Source organism: Eubalaena glacialis, chromosome 2, assembly GCF_028564815.1.
Source record: "Eubalaena glacialis isolate mEubGla1 chromosome 2, mEubGla1.1.hap2.+ XY, whole genome shotgun sequence".
In the NCBI taxonomy this organism is placed as follows: domain Eukaryota; kingdom Metazoa; phylum Chordata; class Mammalia; order Artiodactyla; family Balaenidae; genus Eubalaena; species Eubalaena glacialis.
The window spans coordinates 182,820,565-182,839,781 of record NC_083717.1 but is presented as its reverse complement, the minus strand read 5'-3'; the positions used below and the strand labels follow the sequence as shown (position 1 = coordinate 182,839,781).

Here is a 19,217-nt window from a genome sequence, read left to right as displayed (position 1 = left end):
AAATGTTAACTTTTGCAAGAAGCCCAAGGAAAGGAACTCTATAGCTGCTGATTTGTAGCTTCAGGATCCCTCACCACCATAAGATAGGGTTCTTTGCATCAACCCCAAGCACGGATGCTGCTGTTTTGCTGGGAAGAGAGGACAGGGCAGCCCTGAGCCACTCTAGGCATTGAAGTGTGAGGATAGGACCCCCCCTCCCTCCCCATCCTGCCTAAACCTCTAAATCCTCCTTCTCCCTCCCCCAGATCCCCACTGCAGCCTGGTCGTGGCGTGTAGTAGGCCCTCAGTAGACACTGTTGAATAGAAGCGAGCTCCTTGGGGCAGAGGAAAGGAGCCCTAGGGCAGAGCTGAGATATCCTGGCTTTATAGACCCAAATGGGGATGCTACACCCCTGTGATGTTCCTCTCCAGGCCTCAGTTTCTGTGTTCGGTAGATAATCTATAAGGCTCTACCGGTTTTCTTTTTTCTTTTTTTAAATATTTATTTATTTTTGGCTGTGTCGGGTCTTAGTTGTGGCATGTGGGATCTTTCGTTGCGACGTGTGGGCTCAGTAGTTGCGGCGCACAGGCTCCAGAGCGCGTGGGCTCTGTAGTTGTGGCGTGTGGGCTTAGTTGCCCCGCGGCATGTGGGATCTTAGTTCCCCGACCAGGGATCGAACCTGTGTCCCCTGCATGGGAAGGCGGATTCTTAACCACTGGACCACCAGGGAAGCCCCCTCTGCTGGTTTTGAGTGCTGATTCTCACCACCCTCTGCTGTTGGCTGGGGTGGTATGGGTCCAGCTTGCCATCGCCCCCGCTGGCCCTCTTCTTGCTGGTGGCCTCACCGCAGACGTTCTTCCCTAGAGCCCAGCTTTAGCTGCTGGTGACGAGGCTTGTATTTACCATGGAAAATGGTTCCTGAGACACCATTTATGGGCAGAAGTTCTTCTCAGAGGAGATGAATGTGCTACCCTGCCCGTGCTTCTGGAGCTGCCCCCACCACCTTCCTTGGTCCAGGGGCTCAGCACAGATGCTTCCTAGCATCAGAGCAACCCAAAGGGAGGGTGGCAGGCGTTCTCGGGGACATTTGAATTGTCCTCCAGTCCCGTCCCTGTGGGTTTCCCCTGGCTCTTCTGGGACGTGTGGGCACTTGGCTGTTTTCAGAGTTGGCAGCCCTGAGTTAGTAACTGCAAAGATGTGCCAGCACCCTCACCCTACCCTCCCTCTAAAGGAGCCAGACATCCCTTAGAGATGGTCCCCCTCCTGTTACGGATGAGGGTGTGGCTCACAGAGGGACCGTGACTTGCCTGAGGTCACACAGCGAGTAGCTTTGCCCTCACTTGGTGTTTGAGTTTCCAGGTGTTCCTTCCCACACATCTCTTCCTCCTGGGTCAGCTCAAAGGAAATATTTGTTTTCCTCTCTGGGAACAAAGGCTGGGCTTGGTTTGTTTCTGTGAACGCAGCCACGAGGACGGGTAGTCACCAAGTGTTCAGGGGTAGGGGGTTTTCTGACGATCTGGGAACCACAGATGGCCCGGGTTGGTGGCCTTAAATCGCTGGGTTCTGAGACTCAGTGTGGCCTCATTAGGGGAGCCGGTGCTCCTGGGCTTGTGCGGACCTGAGCTAGTTTCAAGCCCTGGGGACCCCAGGATTAATTGAAACTAGGTGGAACAGATGGGTTGAGTCTATCAGCAGCTTTACGTGACAGTCTCTTAATATAAAAGCACTTCATTACCCACTCATTTCGCCAGGGCTTCCTGCCCCAGTCGGAGGGAATGTGGCGGAAACGAGAGCCCCTCGTCCAGATGGAATCACAGGCACGTGGCCCGTGGGCCCGTCTCTGAACAGGCGGCCGAGGATAAATCATCAGGCTTACGTCTCCGCTCAGCAGCTAAATTAAAAAAATCGTTCTCCTGGCTGTAACATCGCAGAACGTGGGCTGTGTCGCTGCGTTTGGGGGTCAAGTCCCCGTTGCTCTCAGATGGGGTAGCATCGTGGGAGGCATGATTGGTTGGGGGTGGAGGCAGCAGGCTGTCACTAGGGAAGGTATGAGACAAGCGTAACTCTAGAAAGTGCCCCGGTCTGTGGTCTCGGGGAAAGCTCACCAGCCCAGAGCACCCAACCTGGCCCTCGCTCTGCATCCCGCCGTTAAACCCCGTTACCAGCGTTGTGCTGTGGTTCCCTCCGAGTGGAAATGCTAGTGATTCTCGTCCTGACCACTTCACATGATGTTGGGAGGAGGAAAGAGAGGGGACCCTCGCTGTGTTTGGGTGTGTGTTTTTGTTTGGGCCAAGATGTTGTGGAAGGGAGTTCAGGAACCTCTCTTGGACAAATCGAGGTGGGAGTCTGGAGGAGTGCTAATCGATGGCAGGAGTATAAGCCCCGTGATGTGTGCAGAGACTGCCAGGAATACTACTCCTGACTTTCTAGGTCTGTCCACGTGAGCGTCTCAGCCTTTCAGAATCCCAGAGGCACCTCACCTGTGTGAACCTTAGCTGTGCGGTTTCTGGAAGAGTTATGGCTGTGGGGTTTGCAGTCTCTCCTCCTCTCTCGGGGCACTGGAATAGACACTGGGGACATTGGAATATGTGTGGTGCCTTTCCCATCTGAGTCACGTCTGCTGTTTAGGAATTTTAAATTCCCCTTGCTTTGCTTTGTTTGCTCATAAAACTATCACATTTGGGATTTTACAGTTGGAAAGCCTGGCGTATTCAAACCAGCATTACAAATTCACTTTGAGATGTTTTGAACTTTGGTTAACATCTACAAGCCGTGGGATCTTCAGGCACATGGTGGCCGATTTGGCTAGGTAAAATAGGAAGTAACTTAAAAAGGGAGTAAAGTAACTTGTAGTAGTGGAGCAGAGTAGTTAGTTTTCAGGACTTGGTCCCCTTGTTCATGTGAGAAAGAGAAGACACCACTTCCAAAAAAGAGACTTAAAAAAGAATAAAACTGCACTCAGTATAAATTTGGAGGAATATTTTCTGATCGGTCTCATTTTGTCAGCTGTCACTTAGCTGCTTTTTGCTGCCTGTGCGTGGGGAGTCACTGGCGAGGCAAAATGTGAAAGTGCCACAGGAGTGGGCGAGTGGAGCATTAGGAGTTGAGGGGAAAGAAAATCATATGTGATTAAGGGCATCAAGGATGGCTTCATGGAGGAGGTGACATTTTTGCTGAACTTCGGAGGATGGATAGGATTCTGACTGGTGGTGATCGGGGCCAGTGATGTGTGAGGACGAAAGAGCTCCCCAGTGGGAATTGCGGAGTATGTACAGTACACTGTAACCAAAGGTTTGACTTGCTGGCCACACTTAGCAGCTAATACATTTCCTGGCTCTCTCCTTCACCTGCGTGACTCTAAAGCATTCTCCGCAGCCCAGCTTAGAAGCTGCTGCCTCTGAGACGTTTTCCCAGACTTGCCTGGGCAGAGTTTGGCAGTGCTCTGACACCTGTCGTTTTGTGCTGTGACGGTGTACCTCCCTGCCTTTTCCGCCAGCTGAGAGTTCTCAGCTCACAGCTAGGCCGCTCAGTATGTGTTTTTGAGTATCTGAAGCCCAGATTTAAAGGTGTGCTGGGTGCGCACTCAAAGCTGTTATTACTCATGTTACTGATTCTCAGTATTGGATAGGTCTCTGTGTTGCTTGGGTTGTGTGGACTGCACATTTTGCTGTCTGGACCATCCTGATCTCCTTGGCAACCGTGAGCATCATCTTCTTCCTGGATGCCTCGTGTGGGTGTGTGTCTTAACTTCTCTGGGATCTCCCTCTCATTTCCTCTATATTAACAACTCCTTTTCAAACTCTCATGGAGGGTCATTCCGTGCACCTAAACTCAAGGCATTTAGCAGCGTTTATTCTTCCTTCTTGGCAAAATGTCGAGCCATAAAATTCATTTGGCAAGAGAAAAGGATTTCTTCCCATTTCGTCGTGAAATCATTGTGCTTAATCCAACAATCCCAGTGTTTCCAATGGAAACTGAAGATAACCTTTGCCATAGACACACAGAGTGTTTCCACCCTGCAACTTTCCGGGACCTTTCATTTCTTCCACCAGCGGAGAAAGTGACCTTTCTGTTTGAGCATGCACAAAGGTTGACATGAGCCTTGGCACGATTTTAAGCCTTTTCAGTGAGGCCCCTACGTTGCCTCAGGCGGTGGGTGAACTTCTCCGGGATCCCTGAGCCTCCGTTTTCCAGGGACTGGTGCTCTGGGAGCCCACCCCTTCCCGCAGGGCCTCCTGCCTCAGGTCCCAGCGCAGGGCCCAGGGCTGTAAGCCAGCCTTTGCCCTCATCCCTCAGTTCTCCTGGCTGGCATCTCTTCTTCCCGGCCGATGGAGGCTTTGCAATTTCTCATGGGAGCTGCTGGAATACAGTTTGATTGGGGGGGTGGGGGGCGGTGATTAAAAGAACCAATAATCCACAGCATTTTTCATGTTGGATACGTTGTGAATTGTCTCAGGAGAAAGGCTTTTTTTTTTTTTTAGTGGATCTGTCATGTTCACGGTTCAATATCTGGTAAATAGATGCTGCTGACATTCTTTGTGGGAAGCCATGCCACAGGGTTAAAATAATTTAAGGTGTTAGAACCACATTACAGAATCTTTTTTAAATGTTGGGAAAGCTTGCTCTTGTCCTGATCACTCTAATAAAGAGAGTTCTGTCATTTTAGTATATTTCCTTTGAGGGTTTCTTCTTTTTTAGCATATCTTTAATTTTCTACATTCAGTTAGGTATCCTTTTATTCATTTAAGCATTTTTTGCCCTCTTCCTAACCGGGATAGCGGCCGTATCTTCCATTACCTAACCATTTCCCAGTGTCAGTTTGTGGCACAAGTACTAAAGTGCTGCTTCCTTATTACACACCCCGTCATACTTGGATTTGTGTTTTGAAGGTGGGTGTTTTAGAGCCTCCATTTAATATTCTGCTGTTGACAGTTTTGTGGTGACGTAGACAGCTTGCTAAGAGTTTGGGGTACACACACTTATTCTCAGAGGTAAGTTGAGGGGGTCGGTTTTGGGGGGGCCCGGAGCTGAATCCTCCCGTTCCAACCAAGGGAGGAGGTCCTGGAGAAAGCACGGCTTATCTGAGGGCTTCCAGGACGTTCACTGCCATGGCTCAGTGGGTGCTCTATTTATAAGTCCTGGATAGAGACTGGCTAGAAAGGAATTAGGAGGCCCATCTCCCACAGGGACTGAACAATTTGATGGAGGCAACTGGGCGACACGCAGAAAATGAGCTTCACCTGCAAGCCCGGGAACCGCAGGTCACCTCCGGCCGGAGGGACAGACCAGGTGGAGTGAGGCGTCCAGGCTTGTCCTGGGGTCCCTCCCAGCTCCCGCTGTGTGGCCCCCAGCCTCTGCCTTCCCTCCCCCTGTCCCCCTGCCTCTCCCAGACCCCACCTCCAGAGGGCAGTGACGGAGCCCCCAGATCTTGTTATCTCAAGACTTAGCACCACCGACACCCATAACGTGCAGGCACTCGGGAAACCTCGAAGCTTCCTTGGGAGGAGTGAGCTTTGAGGGAGTTTGGGAGGGAAGGAACATTTAGGCTGGAGCGCTGGCCTGTGTGAAGGCTGGTGACAGGAGGGATGACGAGGGCCCAGGTGACCCCCGGAGCCAGCTGGGAATCGCAGCCTGGGCCCCATATTGGGTTCTGACACATGGGGAGCCGTGCTCACCGGCAGGGACGAGCATTTGGTGTCGTGGGTTCAGTGAAGCCACGCGCCTGGGTGCTGGTCTCGTTTACTCTGGGGGGGCTGGGCAGTCCCGCCACCACCAAGGCCACTTGCTTAGTTGTAATCACGTGTGAGTTCTGCGCATGGCCTGGTGCCTCTGGAATCTGCTCTCCCCCTCCTGCATCATCCTTCCTGCCACTAGCAGAGCTCCGTCACCTGTGAAGCCTGGACTGGGGCACCCCCTCCCGTGTCCCAGATTTTCCCCACTGGGTACGTTTGTACTTGTCATGAGAGGATTCTAATAGGAAGGGAGCGTCTTCCTTCCACTCGGCTTCCTGGTTCTGTTCTGAGAGCTACTCTCCACCCGTGACCCCTGGGAGCCAGTGCCATGGCCTCGAGACGGCCCCTCGGCACTCCCTGTGTCCCCCCCAGGTTGCCTCTGGAGGGTCCAGATCAGGAAGCTGTCAATCAGGGCAAGCTGTCAATCCGAGGGCAATCTCTGGGCTTATTGACACTGTGTGCGAAACCAGATGCAGCCCCTGGGACCCCCAGCTGGGGTGCCAGACGCTTCCTGGAGAGTGTCCTGCCCGTCCCATCCCTCCCCCAGGGGTAAGGGCCTTGTTTGTGTCAGGACAGCCCTGGGAGGAACTTCAGAGTTGATAAGATCCTAAATTTTAGATTTGCAGCCTGGGTGGGGTCAGGTGGGTTCTTTCCCCTTGTACTTACAAAGCGCTTTCTAGCCCCGGCCCCCTTGCTACATGAGAATCCAAGTACCACCACCCTGCTCTTACCTACTTTTGTGACTTTTCTTTTAGTTTGTTTAAAGTGGTTAGCAATGAGGTCCCTCCAGGATGCAGTTAGTGCAGTTTCGTTTATGAAAAGGAAAATCTGGGGTTTCCCCGGCATCTTATACTAGGATCTCAGAACAAACCTAAAGCAGGTGCACGGAGGAGAGGGGACGGGGGTACAAAATCTGCTCTGGATCTCGGTGCTTAAACCCACCCCCCGCCCTGCTCCTTCTCCTCCGCAGCCCAGTTCTCTGTGGAGGGCAGGGGTCTCTGGGAAGGCTGCATCCCAAGCCTGACTCTTCCCTCCTGCCATCAGGCTGCAAGGATGGGATGAGACAAGAGGCCGCAAGGCTCGTGTGTGCTCTCATCCCTCATCCTGGCCTCGGGATGTGACAGTGTCCTTTGTTTCTGCCTTTGCAAAGGCCCGGGTGGCACCAGGAAGGCTTGTTGGCAAATTTGGGGGCTACTCAGAGCACACCTTGGGGCCTGTGCTCTCCATCCTCGCTCCGTCCTCACTCCCGCAGCCAGCCGGGGTGTGACCAGTGCCCGCCGAGCCGGCCGGTGTGTCAGCTGCGGTCTCCACAGTGGCTTTCTGTTCTGCGTACCAGGCAGGAGGGTCCACTCGTCAGCAGCCTCCTCACGTCCCCACTAGCCGGAGGGCCTGGCCTGTCGCCCTGGAGGCCCCGCCGCCCTGAGGGGACGCATTTGCTCAGCTTTCCTCAGGGAGTACCCTTGTCACCAGTGTTGCAGAGCACGGCAGCCACTAGCAAGCATGTCACATGTGGCTGGCGGGGCCTCCAGATGTGGCTGGTGTGACTGAGGAAGTGAATTTCTAATTTATTTAGATTTAAAAGCTGATACTGGATTCAGTTACTGGAAAATTTTTAAGTGTGTTTGGAACAACTTTGGTATGCGACTCTGCTTATTCAGATCATGTTTCCAGTGACAGTTTAGCATCTGAATTGCGATGTGCTGTGAGTGTAAACTACACACTGGATTTCAAAGACTTAGTGTGAAAAAAGAATGTGAAGTATCTCATTCATGGTTTTATGCTGATTATGTGGTGAAACAATATTTTGGAAATGTTGGTTTAATTAAAGTATATTATTTGTATGTTGTCACTTGTTTCTTTTTACTTTTTTAAGGTGACTGCTGGAACATTTGAAATTAATGTCTTTCATGTTGTAGTTCTGCCGGCCAGCTCTGACCTTGGCACTCAAACCTCTGAGCATGTTTTTGCTGGAAATGTGATTGGTGGTCCTTTGGGGGGAGCAGTTAAGGTCTTGGGGGTATCTTTGGCCCCCAAATTTTGGATTAACTTTTGGGAGGCCCATGATGTTTTGAGAGGAACACATCAATGAAAAAAAAAATTAAAAAAACATATATTTTTTGTTTTTATTAAACATAAAAACATATGTTTATGTTTAATAAAACATTACTTCTTAATTGTGCAAGTGATACATATTTCTTGTGGGAAAATTAGAAAATACTGATTAGACAAAATTAACCATCCAGTTTTGGAAGGAGAATACATGGATTTTCCAGCAGTATTTTCTAGCAATGTTTCCAGCAGTCTTTTGCTTAGGTAATCATTAGCATAAAAATACCACTTTGCATTATTGCAGAGACCTTCAAGATGATTTCACATTCTGTATCTCCTTCATAAACGTGTGCACCCTTCTTCAAGCACCCTGATAAATAGGGCTGGTGCTCCAGGCAGTTGGACCATGGCAGAGGAAACCAGCCAAGACTTCAAAGGGGGCTGTAGCTGGTTGGACACTGATAAGAAGGAAATCTTCTAGAAGTTGGGCTGAGCACTTGAGTTTAGTGTTGAGGCTGGATAGGGACTCCATGACAGAATGGACCCATCTGGTTGGGAGTCCTTCCTTGTGCTGGAAGTGGATTTACCTGATTTTACACACAGTGTGTGTTTTGCCCCCAGGGAGGGACTGTGGAATCCTTTGGTGAGCTCATTCAATTGAGAAACAGTTTTTTCTGCATCGACTTTTCCAAGCCCTGAAGGAGAGCTGAAGCTGTAAGGCAGCTCAGACTCTGTCCAACACTGAGACTTGTTTGAGAAAACATTGGCCATCTCTGATGCGGTGACACGTGACCTCAGATAGTAAAGAAAGACATCCTCCAACACTGAGTGCAGAGGGGCCCAGTGTGTTTGGGAGTGGGATACTACTCCTGGTTTAGCATCCCCTCCCCTCAATTTCTGGTGTGGCAGGAGCCATGGAAAGATAATAAGGAGGGTGGCTCAAATCATTTTGTACATTCTGTGAAGGTGTTGGCCTCTCCAGGCATGCTTGCCTAGGCCACCATTCTCAGGATTCAGAGAGCTCTGAGGTGTCCAGCTGGGCCCTGTGGGATTAGCCGACTGTGTTAATTGTCCCCTTTTTCTTCATCAGTGCTGGTTGGCTGTGTACTGAGTACAGAGATTCATCACGTCATCAGTAGAGCGACTGCTGAAAAAAAAGTCGTGTCTCAATGGAAACATTTTTTTTAGAGGCATAAGAGGAGCTTTGTTGGTCATGAGTTTCTATAGTGACCACTTTGTAAGACCAAGAATACTTATGAATCCTACTACCTTGCTTGTCTTCTGTAAAATTAGATTTTTTTGTCTTCCAATTTGTGAAAAGCACATCTGGGCAGGGAAGACCAGCGTGCCCTGAGAATTGCTCTGGGAAGCATGAGTGGTGGGTCGGCACACTCCAAGGAGAACTTTGTTAGCCATCCCTACCCCAAGGGGACATGGCCGATGGCTGGTGCCTGGGCCTTCTTTCAGAGGCCCTTGGTGTGAGGGCAGAAGGCAGCTCACTTCCCGTGTGCCCCGTCTCTGACGGGCACAGAGTAGCTGTGATTTATCCCTCCCCCAGGGAAGTCACTGCTGAAAGGAGAGAAGTCTCACTTACAGCCTGTACCAAAGACCTGCTGAATGCTAGGATCCCGAATCGTCAGCTTGTAAAGACGCAGTAGCATCCCTTTAATCTTTATTCTGTATTTTTTAATTGCACAAGCAAACCATACCGTAAAAATAAAGACATCTTTTAAAAAGAAACTCCTAATCCTGCTAATCTAGCATCTGATATATCTTCTTTTTCCCAAAGTCCCTGTGCACACGCAGACCTAATTTTTATTTGGTAATAATCAAGGCGGAAGCACAATTAGCTTTTTTGACTTTTCGTTTATTGGTATCTTAACTATTCTTTCCTGTTATATAGTGTTTTCATAGTTACTGTTTAATGGCTGGCACACTCATCCAGCAACTTGGTAAACTGTAATTGTCTTAATCAGTCTTTATTTTGTTTTCTGTTCTTAATGGTATCCTTTCCCCTTTGTTTCTGTAGGAAGTTCTCCAGCAGCTGATCGTAATGAATTTGCCCAATGTCTTGATGATTGGCAAAGACCCGCTGTCTGGTGAGTGAAAGCCACCGCCCGACACACCACCCCACCCCCTGTAGAGCCTGGGCAGTGCCATCGGCCCTGGGCAGCTGTCAGAGGCAGAGCTCTGGCTGCCAGCTTGGAGCCAGCACAGTGAAAGCACGTGATCATTCGGGTGTGATTGTAAAGGGTGGGTTTATTACCCTGAGGCATCACGCCAAGAGCACATTTCTTCCTTAAGAATATATCCTCTGACCCCTGGGATTCGAGCACAGAGGCAGGCGAGGCCTCGGGCTTAGGGACCTGAGTTGTATGGTGGACCCCCAGCGGTCTCTCCTCACACCATCGTGGGGTGTGGTCTCTATTGGCAGGAAAGAATCTTTGGAGGGAGCTAACGTCCCTTCCGCTGGGATCCTGTGCTGCTTTATTCCCCTCATGGTAGATCTCACCGGGACATCCTGTCGTGTGTCTGTTTTCACGTCTCCCTCTGGTCTCTGAGGCCCGAGTGGGCAAGGTTCTAAGTCCTAGTCTCGGACACTCGGTGTGACTTTGAAAGACTGAAATGTCCTCCTGGACACCTTCCAGAGAGCCAGAGCTTAGTTCATACCTGACAGTTAACACACTGGGTTGGTTAAACAGGGTGATAGATTTCCTCCCCTCCACATTTGTGTGCATTCACCTGTACCCATGGCTCATGGATGAAAGCTTGCAGACCCCAGGGACAGATGTGCTCGCTGACTGGAACGTCCCTGGTTCCCGTGGAGACCTTGTTAGCCTCCTGGACTAGGTGTGGAGTCAAGGAATGCAGGAAGGATCCCACACATTAGAGGCTTTGCAGAAGGAACTGAAGCTTCCCTGTGTCGGTACCTCCCCGCCCTGCTCTCCCTGGAGTCTGGCTGTCCTTGCTCCTGTCCACGTGAGCTCAGTTGGCTGGAGAGCAAAGGAGAAGTATACCAAGTGACCCGTTGAGGACGTTTCTCATAGAGGAGCCCTGGCCCTGAGAGAAGCAGCAGCTTCTGGGGCCACCGGGTCGAGGGCAGCTGAGCATTTAATCACTTTGTTCGTGGAGGCGGGCCTCCTGGGTCCTCCTGGGCCCCACTTCCCTTTTCTCTACGGGAGCCAAAGGAAGGGAGTTCCTTGACCTCCTGTTCATCTTCGGCGCCGCTGACCCATGAGCACCCCCAGCCTCACACATTGGCTCTGCAGAGCACACCCAGGCCCACCTGGTAGCCCCTGGCAGTGAACACCCTGCCCCACTTGGTGCATTAATAACAGGGAGCCCTTGGTTCACGCCACCCCCAGCTCTGCCTTAGGACCATTTGTTTACTGGCTTTATTTCATGGTTCCCCCAGGTAGAGGACGCCAGATGCCGCCCTGGGCTCCAGGGACAGTTGGGACTCTTGTGTTTCTGCAGGAACATCAGGAAAGTGAGGGTCTGCTTTGCTGAGCAGAACTGTGCTGCTTGTCCTGACTTATTTGAGGGGCTGATGTTAGAAGAGAGATGCCCGGAGAGGTTGGTGGTTCAGGCTTAGTTCTACTATTCCATCTGCTCTAGAGACAGCATCGTAAGATGAGGAGAGGAAAGCAGCGGAGCAGGAAAGAAGGATGCACCCTGCTTGAGCCTTTGGTGAGCCTACTGTGTGCTGGCCATTGGACATGTGTTTAAAGATGGAAAGGAAAATGTGCTTCTGGGGTGTGACCGTGCCATCCCGTTTATAGATGAGAGGACGGCAGCTCACAGAGTTGAAGTGGCAAGCCCTCAGTCACTTAGCCCCTGAGCATAGGGGCCGATTGGGAATTTGCTCCATCCAACCCACGAGCCCGAGCTCCGGTCCGTATCACACACGGACAGGTGTTAGCTTGAGCTGTAGGCGATTGCCAGTGTTCAACCATTTGACCTACAAAAATGACGGCGGCATATGACTCAATCTAATACTAACCATGTCCTCCTCCCCCACCCAGGCAGCCTGTCACCCCATCACCCCATCATACTGCGTAGTTTGCCACCTTCCCGTTGTCAGTGCCCCCCACCACCTGCTGCCATTTGGAAGCCTGCCCTCTGGGCGCCCCTTCTCCGGCAGGCACCTCCACTCGCCAGAACCCTGGCTCCAGCCCTCCCCCTAGCTGAGTCTCTGTTCTAGCCCCTTTGAACCACATGGGGCCAAGAGACTGTCCACATGCAAGGAACCCAGGTCGCACCTCGGGTCTGGCGCTGGACAGAAACACCTGCAGAGATGTGGACGCTGATTTTTTTTTTAATAGCTTTATTAATGTATAATTTGCATACCATGAAATTCACTTATTTTAAGTATACAATTTAGTGATTTTTTTCGTAAATGGACAGAGTTGTGCAACCTTCCCCAACAATCCAGTTTTAGAACACTGTGGGGAAGCCGCATTTAAGGTGACAGGTGAATTGCCTGCCCTCTGGTCCCCAGCACCATATAGAATCAGTGCACATCAATTGAAGAGGTTCTGGCCCCAGTTCTGATGGAGAAGTTGGAGAGATGAGATGGGGAGCCCTGGGGAAGTTAAGGACGAGAATCCCCACCGCTGCAGCAAGCTCAGAAGGCCCCTGGCAGGCAGGGCCTGACTGACAGCAGCTTCTGCAGGCTCTGCTGAGAGGGGAGGGGCTGCCTCGCCTGAAGTCAGGGCTGGAGGGATGAGAGCTGGGCGCACGCATGGGTAGGTTTTGACAGGAGTGTCGGGGGGCTCCGAGAGCAGAGGAGGTTGGCAGGAGAGGTGCACCAGCGAGAAGACGCAAACATGAGTGCCAGAGACATATTTGTGGAATAGTGTTTTCTGTTTTAAATTTTAAAAATAGATGCGTGAAGCATTTGGGGTTTCTTTTAAAATAAAGAACAAAGTTGGTTTCTTTCTTGTGGGGCGGCTTTTTTTTACGAATTCTGCCACATGGCTCAGGAGCACGCCTGAGCTCTTTTTGGCTGATGTTGACACTGTACTGTTATTTATAACGTTTCAGTTTTTGGTTATTTTTTGTTTTTGGTAAATGCATCTCAGTGGAACCAGGGCAGGGGCAGGACAGATCCCAGCAGAACATCTAGTCCAAACACACACACACACACAAAACACACACACAGACACACACACACACACACACACACACAGACACAGACACACAGACACACACACACACTAAACGATCCCTAGTCCAAACACACACACACACACACACACACAACACACACACACACACACACACACACTCTAAATGATCCCAAGACACCAAGCATTTATCCCCCTTCCTCTGACCTAAAAAAGGAAGCTGTCATGACTAAATACTATTAGACGAGTTTTCTGTATGTCTATCATCCTGCACCTATCAGACAAAAGGATGTTCTCTTTTTTCCTACCCTGGGTGGGATTCAAGGACGGTTTAATGAATGTGAGAAAACACTTCATGTACTTTAAAAATCTGTCCTCAATGTCTGCCCTCCTGGCCCCCAATCCCCATTCTCTTACTTCCTGTTTGTACCTCGAATGACCTCTGGATTTCCTCTCTGATTGTGCGTGATTTTATAATCATCTCCCTGGATACCCGTCCGCGGGGAAGCGTCTGTCCAGCGCCTCGTTACTGTAGATGCCGCTTCTTGGAGCCTGGCCTGGGGTCCTGCAGGACCCTGCTCTAACCCTCCCTCATGTCCATACAGTGGCGTGTAGCAAAAAAGCCTTCCCCGGTGGCTGGGCCGTGTGTGGACCCCCAGGACTGGATGTTGTAGGGTGTCCTTTGTCTTGTTTCCAGTTGGCCAAAACGTATCCTTCTCTCCTACCCCACACCCATTCCTCAGGCAGTGCCCTGGCTTTAATTTCCAAACAGCTGAGCTCTTCTCTCCTCCTGCCCTGCTGCCCACCGGTTCCAGCCACCACCATCCTCCTGGCTAGCACCCGAGTGGCCTTCTGTCTGCCTGCCTCTCTACCTTTGCCCCGTGCTGTCTGTTGCTGTCTGTTCTCGACACAGCGGCTGGTCCTGTTAGAAAGTTAGATTATGTCACTTTTCTCCCTGTGCTGTGCACCAGTTGTTCCCTCTGCCTGGAATGCTTTTCCCAGATTCTCACAGGAACAGATCCTTCCAGTCTTTGCTTGAATATCACCTTCTCAGTGCAGCCCATCCTGATGACCTCCCTGTTTGCAGCTGCATCCCTCCCTCCTCCTCAGGACTCCCAGCCCTCTTATCCTGCTCTGCCTTCCCTTTCTTCATAACACTTAACACCCTCCAGTATACTCTCTCATTTACTTATTTTTCCATGTCTGTTGCACTGCTTATTTTTCCCCCTCTAGGATGTAATCTGTCATGAGGGCAGGAATCTTGGGGGTTTTTGTTGTTGTTGCCAATGTCTTGTAAGTGTCTAGAGCAGTGCCTGGCACATAGTAAGTGCTGAATAAATAGAGCATAAGTGCTGGAGACCCAATTTGTCGTTTCTCTCTCCTGTCCCCACTTCCCTCTTCCATCAAGCTAGTGATCCTTACAAATGTTAACCACATGCTCTCACAGATACAACGGTCAAGTGTCAGTGGTCAGGGTCAAGTGAGAGTCGACCTCTGCCCAACACCATGTGTGTGGCTGCCCTAGGCCGGTAATGATGCACTGAAAACTGCCTGCACCCCCATCTTGCCAGCTGTGCATCCATTAAACATATTTACATGGCTTATCGAAGAGTGTATTCTACATGAGAACCAAGAGATCACAATGTCCGCGGCATCTGTAAAATGAGGGAAGGCGTTGGCCAGAACTTCAGGCTCTGGTTTCTCAGCAGCCAGGTTTGTCACTGTGCCACACACACGAAAAAGACTAGATTTGTCTGACAGGAAGCCAGGGTGTTAGCAAATTAATTTCTGCAATGAATCATAGAGCAATCATGCTGGAAGAGAGCACTGTGTTTTCTTCCAAGGTTTGTATCCAAGTGCAGTAGTGGTTTTCAGACTTGTGAATTGCTGATCACTCCTAAGCTGTTTAGAATGGAAAGGGTGGAGCCATGTAGGTGCAGAAACCCAGCCCAGAGAGGGGAGGGAACTCATTCAGAGGCACACAGCATGGTGGTCCCATAGGTAAAAGATGTATTTATTACCGTTAAGTTACGCAGATGGTTATGTATGTGGACGGTCAGCCACTGGTTCCAAGCAGGAGGACCAGCCACTGTCATTATTCTGCCTGGTGTCTCTTGAGTTCTAAATGCCAGGCAAGATTCCTGGGTCCAAGGAGGGGCTGATCCCGTATTCGCACCCTACAGGGTCCTGTCTGTGAACACAGCTGGAACCTTTGAGGATAGCCTCCTATTAATTGCTGTTAGGTGATCTGGTCCTCGTCCTCAGTTTTTTCTCTCGTGACGGTTACAGAAGGGGCTTCCAGGGACAGAGAAAACACCTTGAGGAGTCTGAGATTCTGTGCCCCCAGATTCTGTAAACGTCCTTCCTTCACAGCTCTTGCAGACCTCTGTTCTCCTGCTGCTCTGGCCAAAGAAACCAGAAGGCCAATTTCTGACCCTCCCAAATAGAAGACGGGAACGCGCTTGCATCCTTCCTCCTCACAGAGGAGCTCAACCCAAGCCCCCCTCCAGCTTTCTCTGTCAGATGCCCGCCATGGGTCCAGTGGCCATGGAGACGAATAGGCTGTCTCTGTTCAAGGAGCCCCCAGTCTGCGTTGGGGCAGGAGGGGAGGAAAGTGTCCATGACTAGCCTGTTGCAGGGCGAGAAGTGGTGTGAGCATTCGTCCCACAGAGTGCAAGGCGGGCAATCAGTTCTGCCTGGGCAGGTCAGGAAGACTTCCTGGAGGAGGCGGTATGTGGCAGGGCCTCGAAGAACCCTCGACAGAGCAGCAGAGGGAGGTGTCCAGGTGTGACAAGTTCAGAGGAGTGGAAGTGTGCTGGCAGTCCCATGAGGAGCGGCAAGCTCAGGGCACAGGGAGGAAGTCTCTGTCACAGCTGAAGTTTAGGCTTCAAAGGCCAGCGGGAAATGGAACTCCTGAAACTCCTTGGAATTTAATATTTAACCCTCTAGGATTTACTTGCTCTCCTATCAAGGGCGTCCTTGATGTGCTTCTCGGATCCCATGGAAACCTTCCCTCACTGCACCGCTCTGCCTTTTGATGACGAGCTGGAACCCCTGAGGGCCAGTGCACCCAGGGGCTGGCTCACCTCCAACCCCGGTGACGGGAGAGAGGCCTCCAAGTCTGGTTTATTACAAACAGTCTTCCTGCCGCTGAGATTGTTCTTTTAGAAAGCGGGCGGGCTGCCTTCCCTCCCCTGCCACCTTCCTGCGTCTCTGCCCGCCCCAGTACCCTGCTTGCCAAGTGACGTGGTGGGTTGAGGGTCTGCCATTAGGTGTTAATGAGCGATTCTTGAGTTCTTTTTCCCAACCTTAAGCTATTTTTTCATTTCTCCTGAATTCTGATCATGTCTGTATATATATATAAAACTTTCGTGTTTGCAGAAACCTTAGGTCCTTTAAATGAGGAGGGAAGAAGTAAGTAAATAAAGAAAAGCTAATCTTGCAGGCGTTCGATCCTCTTCGTGCTTCCTGTTTTCTCCTGGAGGGAGCAGGTTCAGAAAAGCACCCACACGCGATTTCACGTGGCATGGCTTGCGGCCTGCTCCTTTGCTTCTGTGCGGCCTGCTGGATTGAGAAATGAATTCTCCGGTCCATGTAGAGCGCAGGAGGTTGCTGGGCCCTTGAGCTGAGTGCCAGCACTTAGCTTTTCTAGGAACGTGAAAAGCTTGGTTAGCAGCAAGCACAGCAATCGTTAGAGCACGGCCAGATGCCAGCCTTCGGAGCAGCCGCGGGACCTGCCTGGAAACCAGACTTTGTTTGGTCACCTCCTAGTGATGGGCTGTACACAGAGAGGGGGCTCCCCGGCTGCATGACCGTGCATGGCGTCCAGCGGGACTGCTCTCTGTGGCCGTGGCTGTCCGAGGAGGAGGGATGAGCTCTTACTTGTCAAAGGTCTCTGTGTTCACCGATAATATTGGGGCTTTGCGTTTTCTGCCTGGTGCGTGGGAGGGACCCTTTCTCAGATCACCTCCAGCCTCTGCCACCGTCTCACCTGCAGCCAGTGCAGACTCTGGGTCGCAAGCTGCATTCTTGTGGTTGCTGCTCCTTTTCTGATCTTCAGTCGTTTGGTGCTAGGGAATGAATTAGTTCTCAGCTTCTGCGGCCTAGGCAGGCTGGGCTAAGGAGTCCTGTTTGATGATGGCGCTGTCTGAGGGGCTTGATGTAGCTGTTGAAGTTGCTCTCTGGGAGTGGCTGCCTTGTGGCATCTGGGCAGAGGTTCTCGTTACCCACACAGGGTGGTGTGAGGGATCCCTGCGGGTGCGGGCAGCCTTGGGGTGGGGGTGAAGGAGAGACGGTGGGATAACAGGGCCATGGGTCAGGGTACGCTCTGGAGCCACCCACATCATTTCAAACAGACGTGTGGCTTCGTGCCTGCGAAGTCCACATGTGATAAACGTTTGTTGAATGACTAATAAATGGGGGAGTGCCTGGTGGGGGTCACACGTGTAACGTTCTAGGTGTAAGAAGTCTTAAGTGAGGGTTTCCTAGGAGTCACTCTCCAGGCTGTGACGTGGTATGTAGAGGTGCTTGCCTCCCATCCCATGACCTGCGACGGGTATCATGGAGGGTCCCTAAGTGCCCACCCGCGAGGAATTACCGTCCACACTGTTCCTCATGGAACCCAAGGTAACCGTGTCAAAGTAATAACAGCTCTTCTCAGTGTAAGCAGAGCCCCCAGGAGGGCCCATAGAACTGTGCCCGTGTGGGTGAGTCTTCAGATGTCATTATGCATTGAGGAGAAACAGGGTCACGTTCAGTGCAGTGCTATTTTCAAATCAATGAGACAGCTCCATAATCATCCTTATGAAATGACTGGTTTTTAACTAAGAAACCAGGGAAAGCACAGTGAGTGGTTGACTCCAGCACATAAGTCAGAGGAGAGCAGAATGTAGAATTATTAAGAAAAAAAAAAAAAATACACACACACACACACACACGTATATCTCCATCCTAACAAGAATGGAAACTGAAAATGTTCTCTTTGTTTTTCTCCCTGGGACATGATGCTAACAGTTACCATCAGTCACTCAATCAGCAGACACTGGCTAAAGACCTGCCCTGTGGCATGGGGATCAGACGATAAACCAGAGAGAGCCCTGCTCTGGAAGGAAATGTAAATAAATAATGGCAGTTTCAGGGAGGGGGATGGTAGCGAGTTAGGAGAGAGCAGGTGGTGACCAAATCTCAGTTCTGTGGCTCAGCTTGTCTGAGCCTCCTCGTTTGTAACATGGAGCTAATACTGGCCTTTGGGGATTGCTCTGGGGATTAAGTCAAATGATAGCATGTTATATGAAAGTGCTGTAATGGACTGTAGACGTGAAGGGCACTTGGGGAGGGCAGGATTAACTCCAGTGGGTTAGTCCTTCCAGGCTGAGAGGGTTAAACCCTCACCCTGGCTGGCGACTCACGGACCCAGGGCCTCTGGGGTTGTGGGCCTCCTGGAAAGGGCTGTTTGCCTTCCTTTGTCTAAATCCCCACCTTGACCACCCCAGTGATCACTTATACACAAGATTGATTTTCCATATCCAGAGAATGTATGAACATTCAAATGACTGCATCTTAGAGAATCAAAGAGTGGAGCCAAAAGGACCCCACTGATTGTGTACCAGGCATGGAAGCTAGGTTTTGTTTCATGTGCCAACTTTCATTGCGTGTCAGGCAGTGGCTACATGGAGAGTGCTGTGTTCAGAAGGATTCTGAGGCCTCCTTCCAGGCTCGGTAAGAAAGTGTTATGATTGACTAGTTATGTCTGCCACAGACTCAAGATTAGAAAGTCAGGGAATTTTCCAATCCTGATCTGATTCAGTCTCCACATTTTAGAGGCTGGTGTACTTTAATTGCCCCACTATATTTCTATCCCCAGGTCCACCTTTATCCCACGTGCGGTATCAGTTTCCCTTCTGTTTTGGAAGCTGATTGCTACACACATCTGTAGCTTTATGTATAATTTAGGTCAGCCTATATGCATTCCATTTCTGCTAAGAAAGGCTGGAGTGAGTTTCTCTGTGTCAAGACTCCAGGAAGCAGGTAGTAAAGTTAAGTAAGTAAGATTTTTCTTAGACTCGACCATTAGCTCAGGCTGTCATGGGATTCCCCCTGGGGTTGTGGGTAGGCGCAAAGGGTGTCTGATGTGTTCGGCCCTCCCCCCATCCATTGGTTGCTTGTGACTCACTAGGTACAGAAATCCACGGTGCTTCCTACCCTGCCTCCCATTTCTCATGAAAACCCACTCTAATGTTAAGCACAAAGCGTTTATAATTTGACAAGCACCATATTCTCTTGTGTCTAGGCCTTTGCATATGCTATTCCCTGTGCCTGAAAAGCCCC

The 19,217-nt window shown here is 50.7% G+C and overlaps 1 protein-coding gene across 5 annotated transcripts in view; it reads left to right on the top strand.

Annotated features, from left to right (window-relative positions):
- Window positions 1-19,217, top strand: part of CCDC88C (coiled-coil domain containing 88C) — a 123,705-nt gene that overhangs the window by 41,321 nt on the left and 63,167 nt on the right. For all 5 annotated transcript variants that reach the window (XM_061181172.1, XM_061181173.1, XM_061181176.1 and 2 more), the window contains one exon: window positions 9,791-9,860. In XM_061181172.1, coding sequence (XP_061037155.1) covers window positions 9,791-9,860 — 70 coding nt within the window. The remainder of the gene's footprint in view (window positions 1-9,790; window positions 9,861-19,217) is intronic.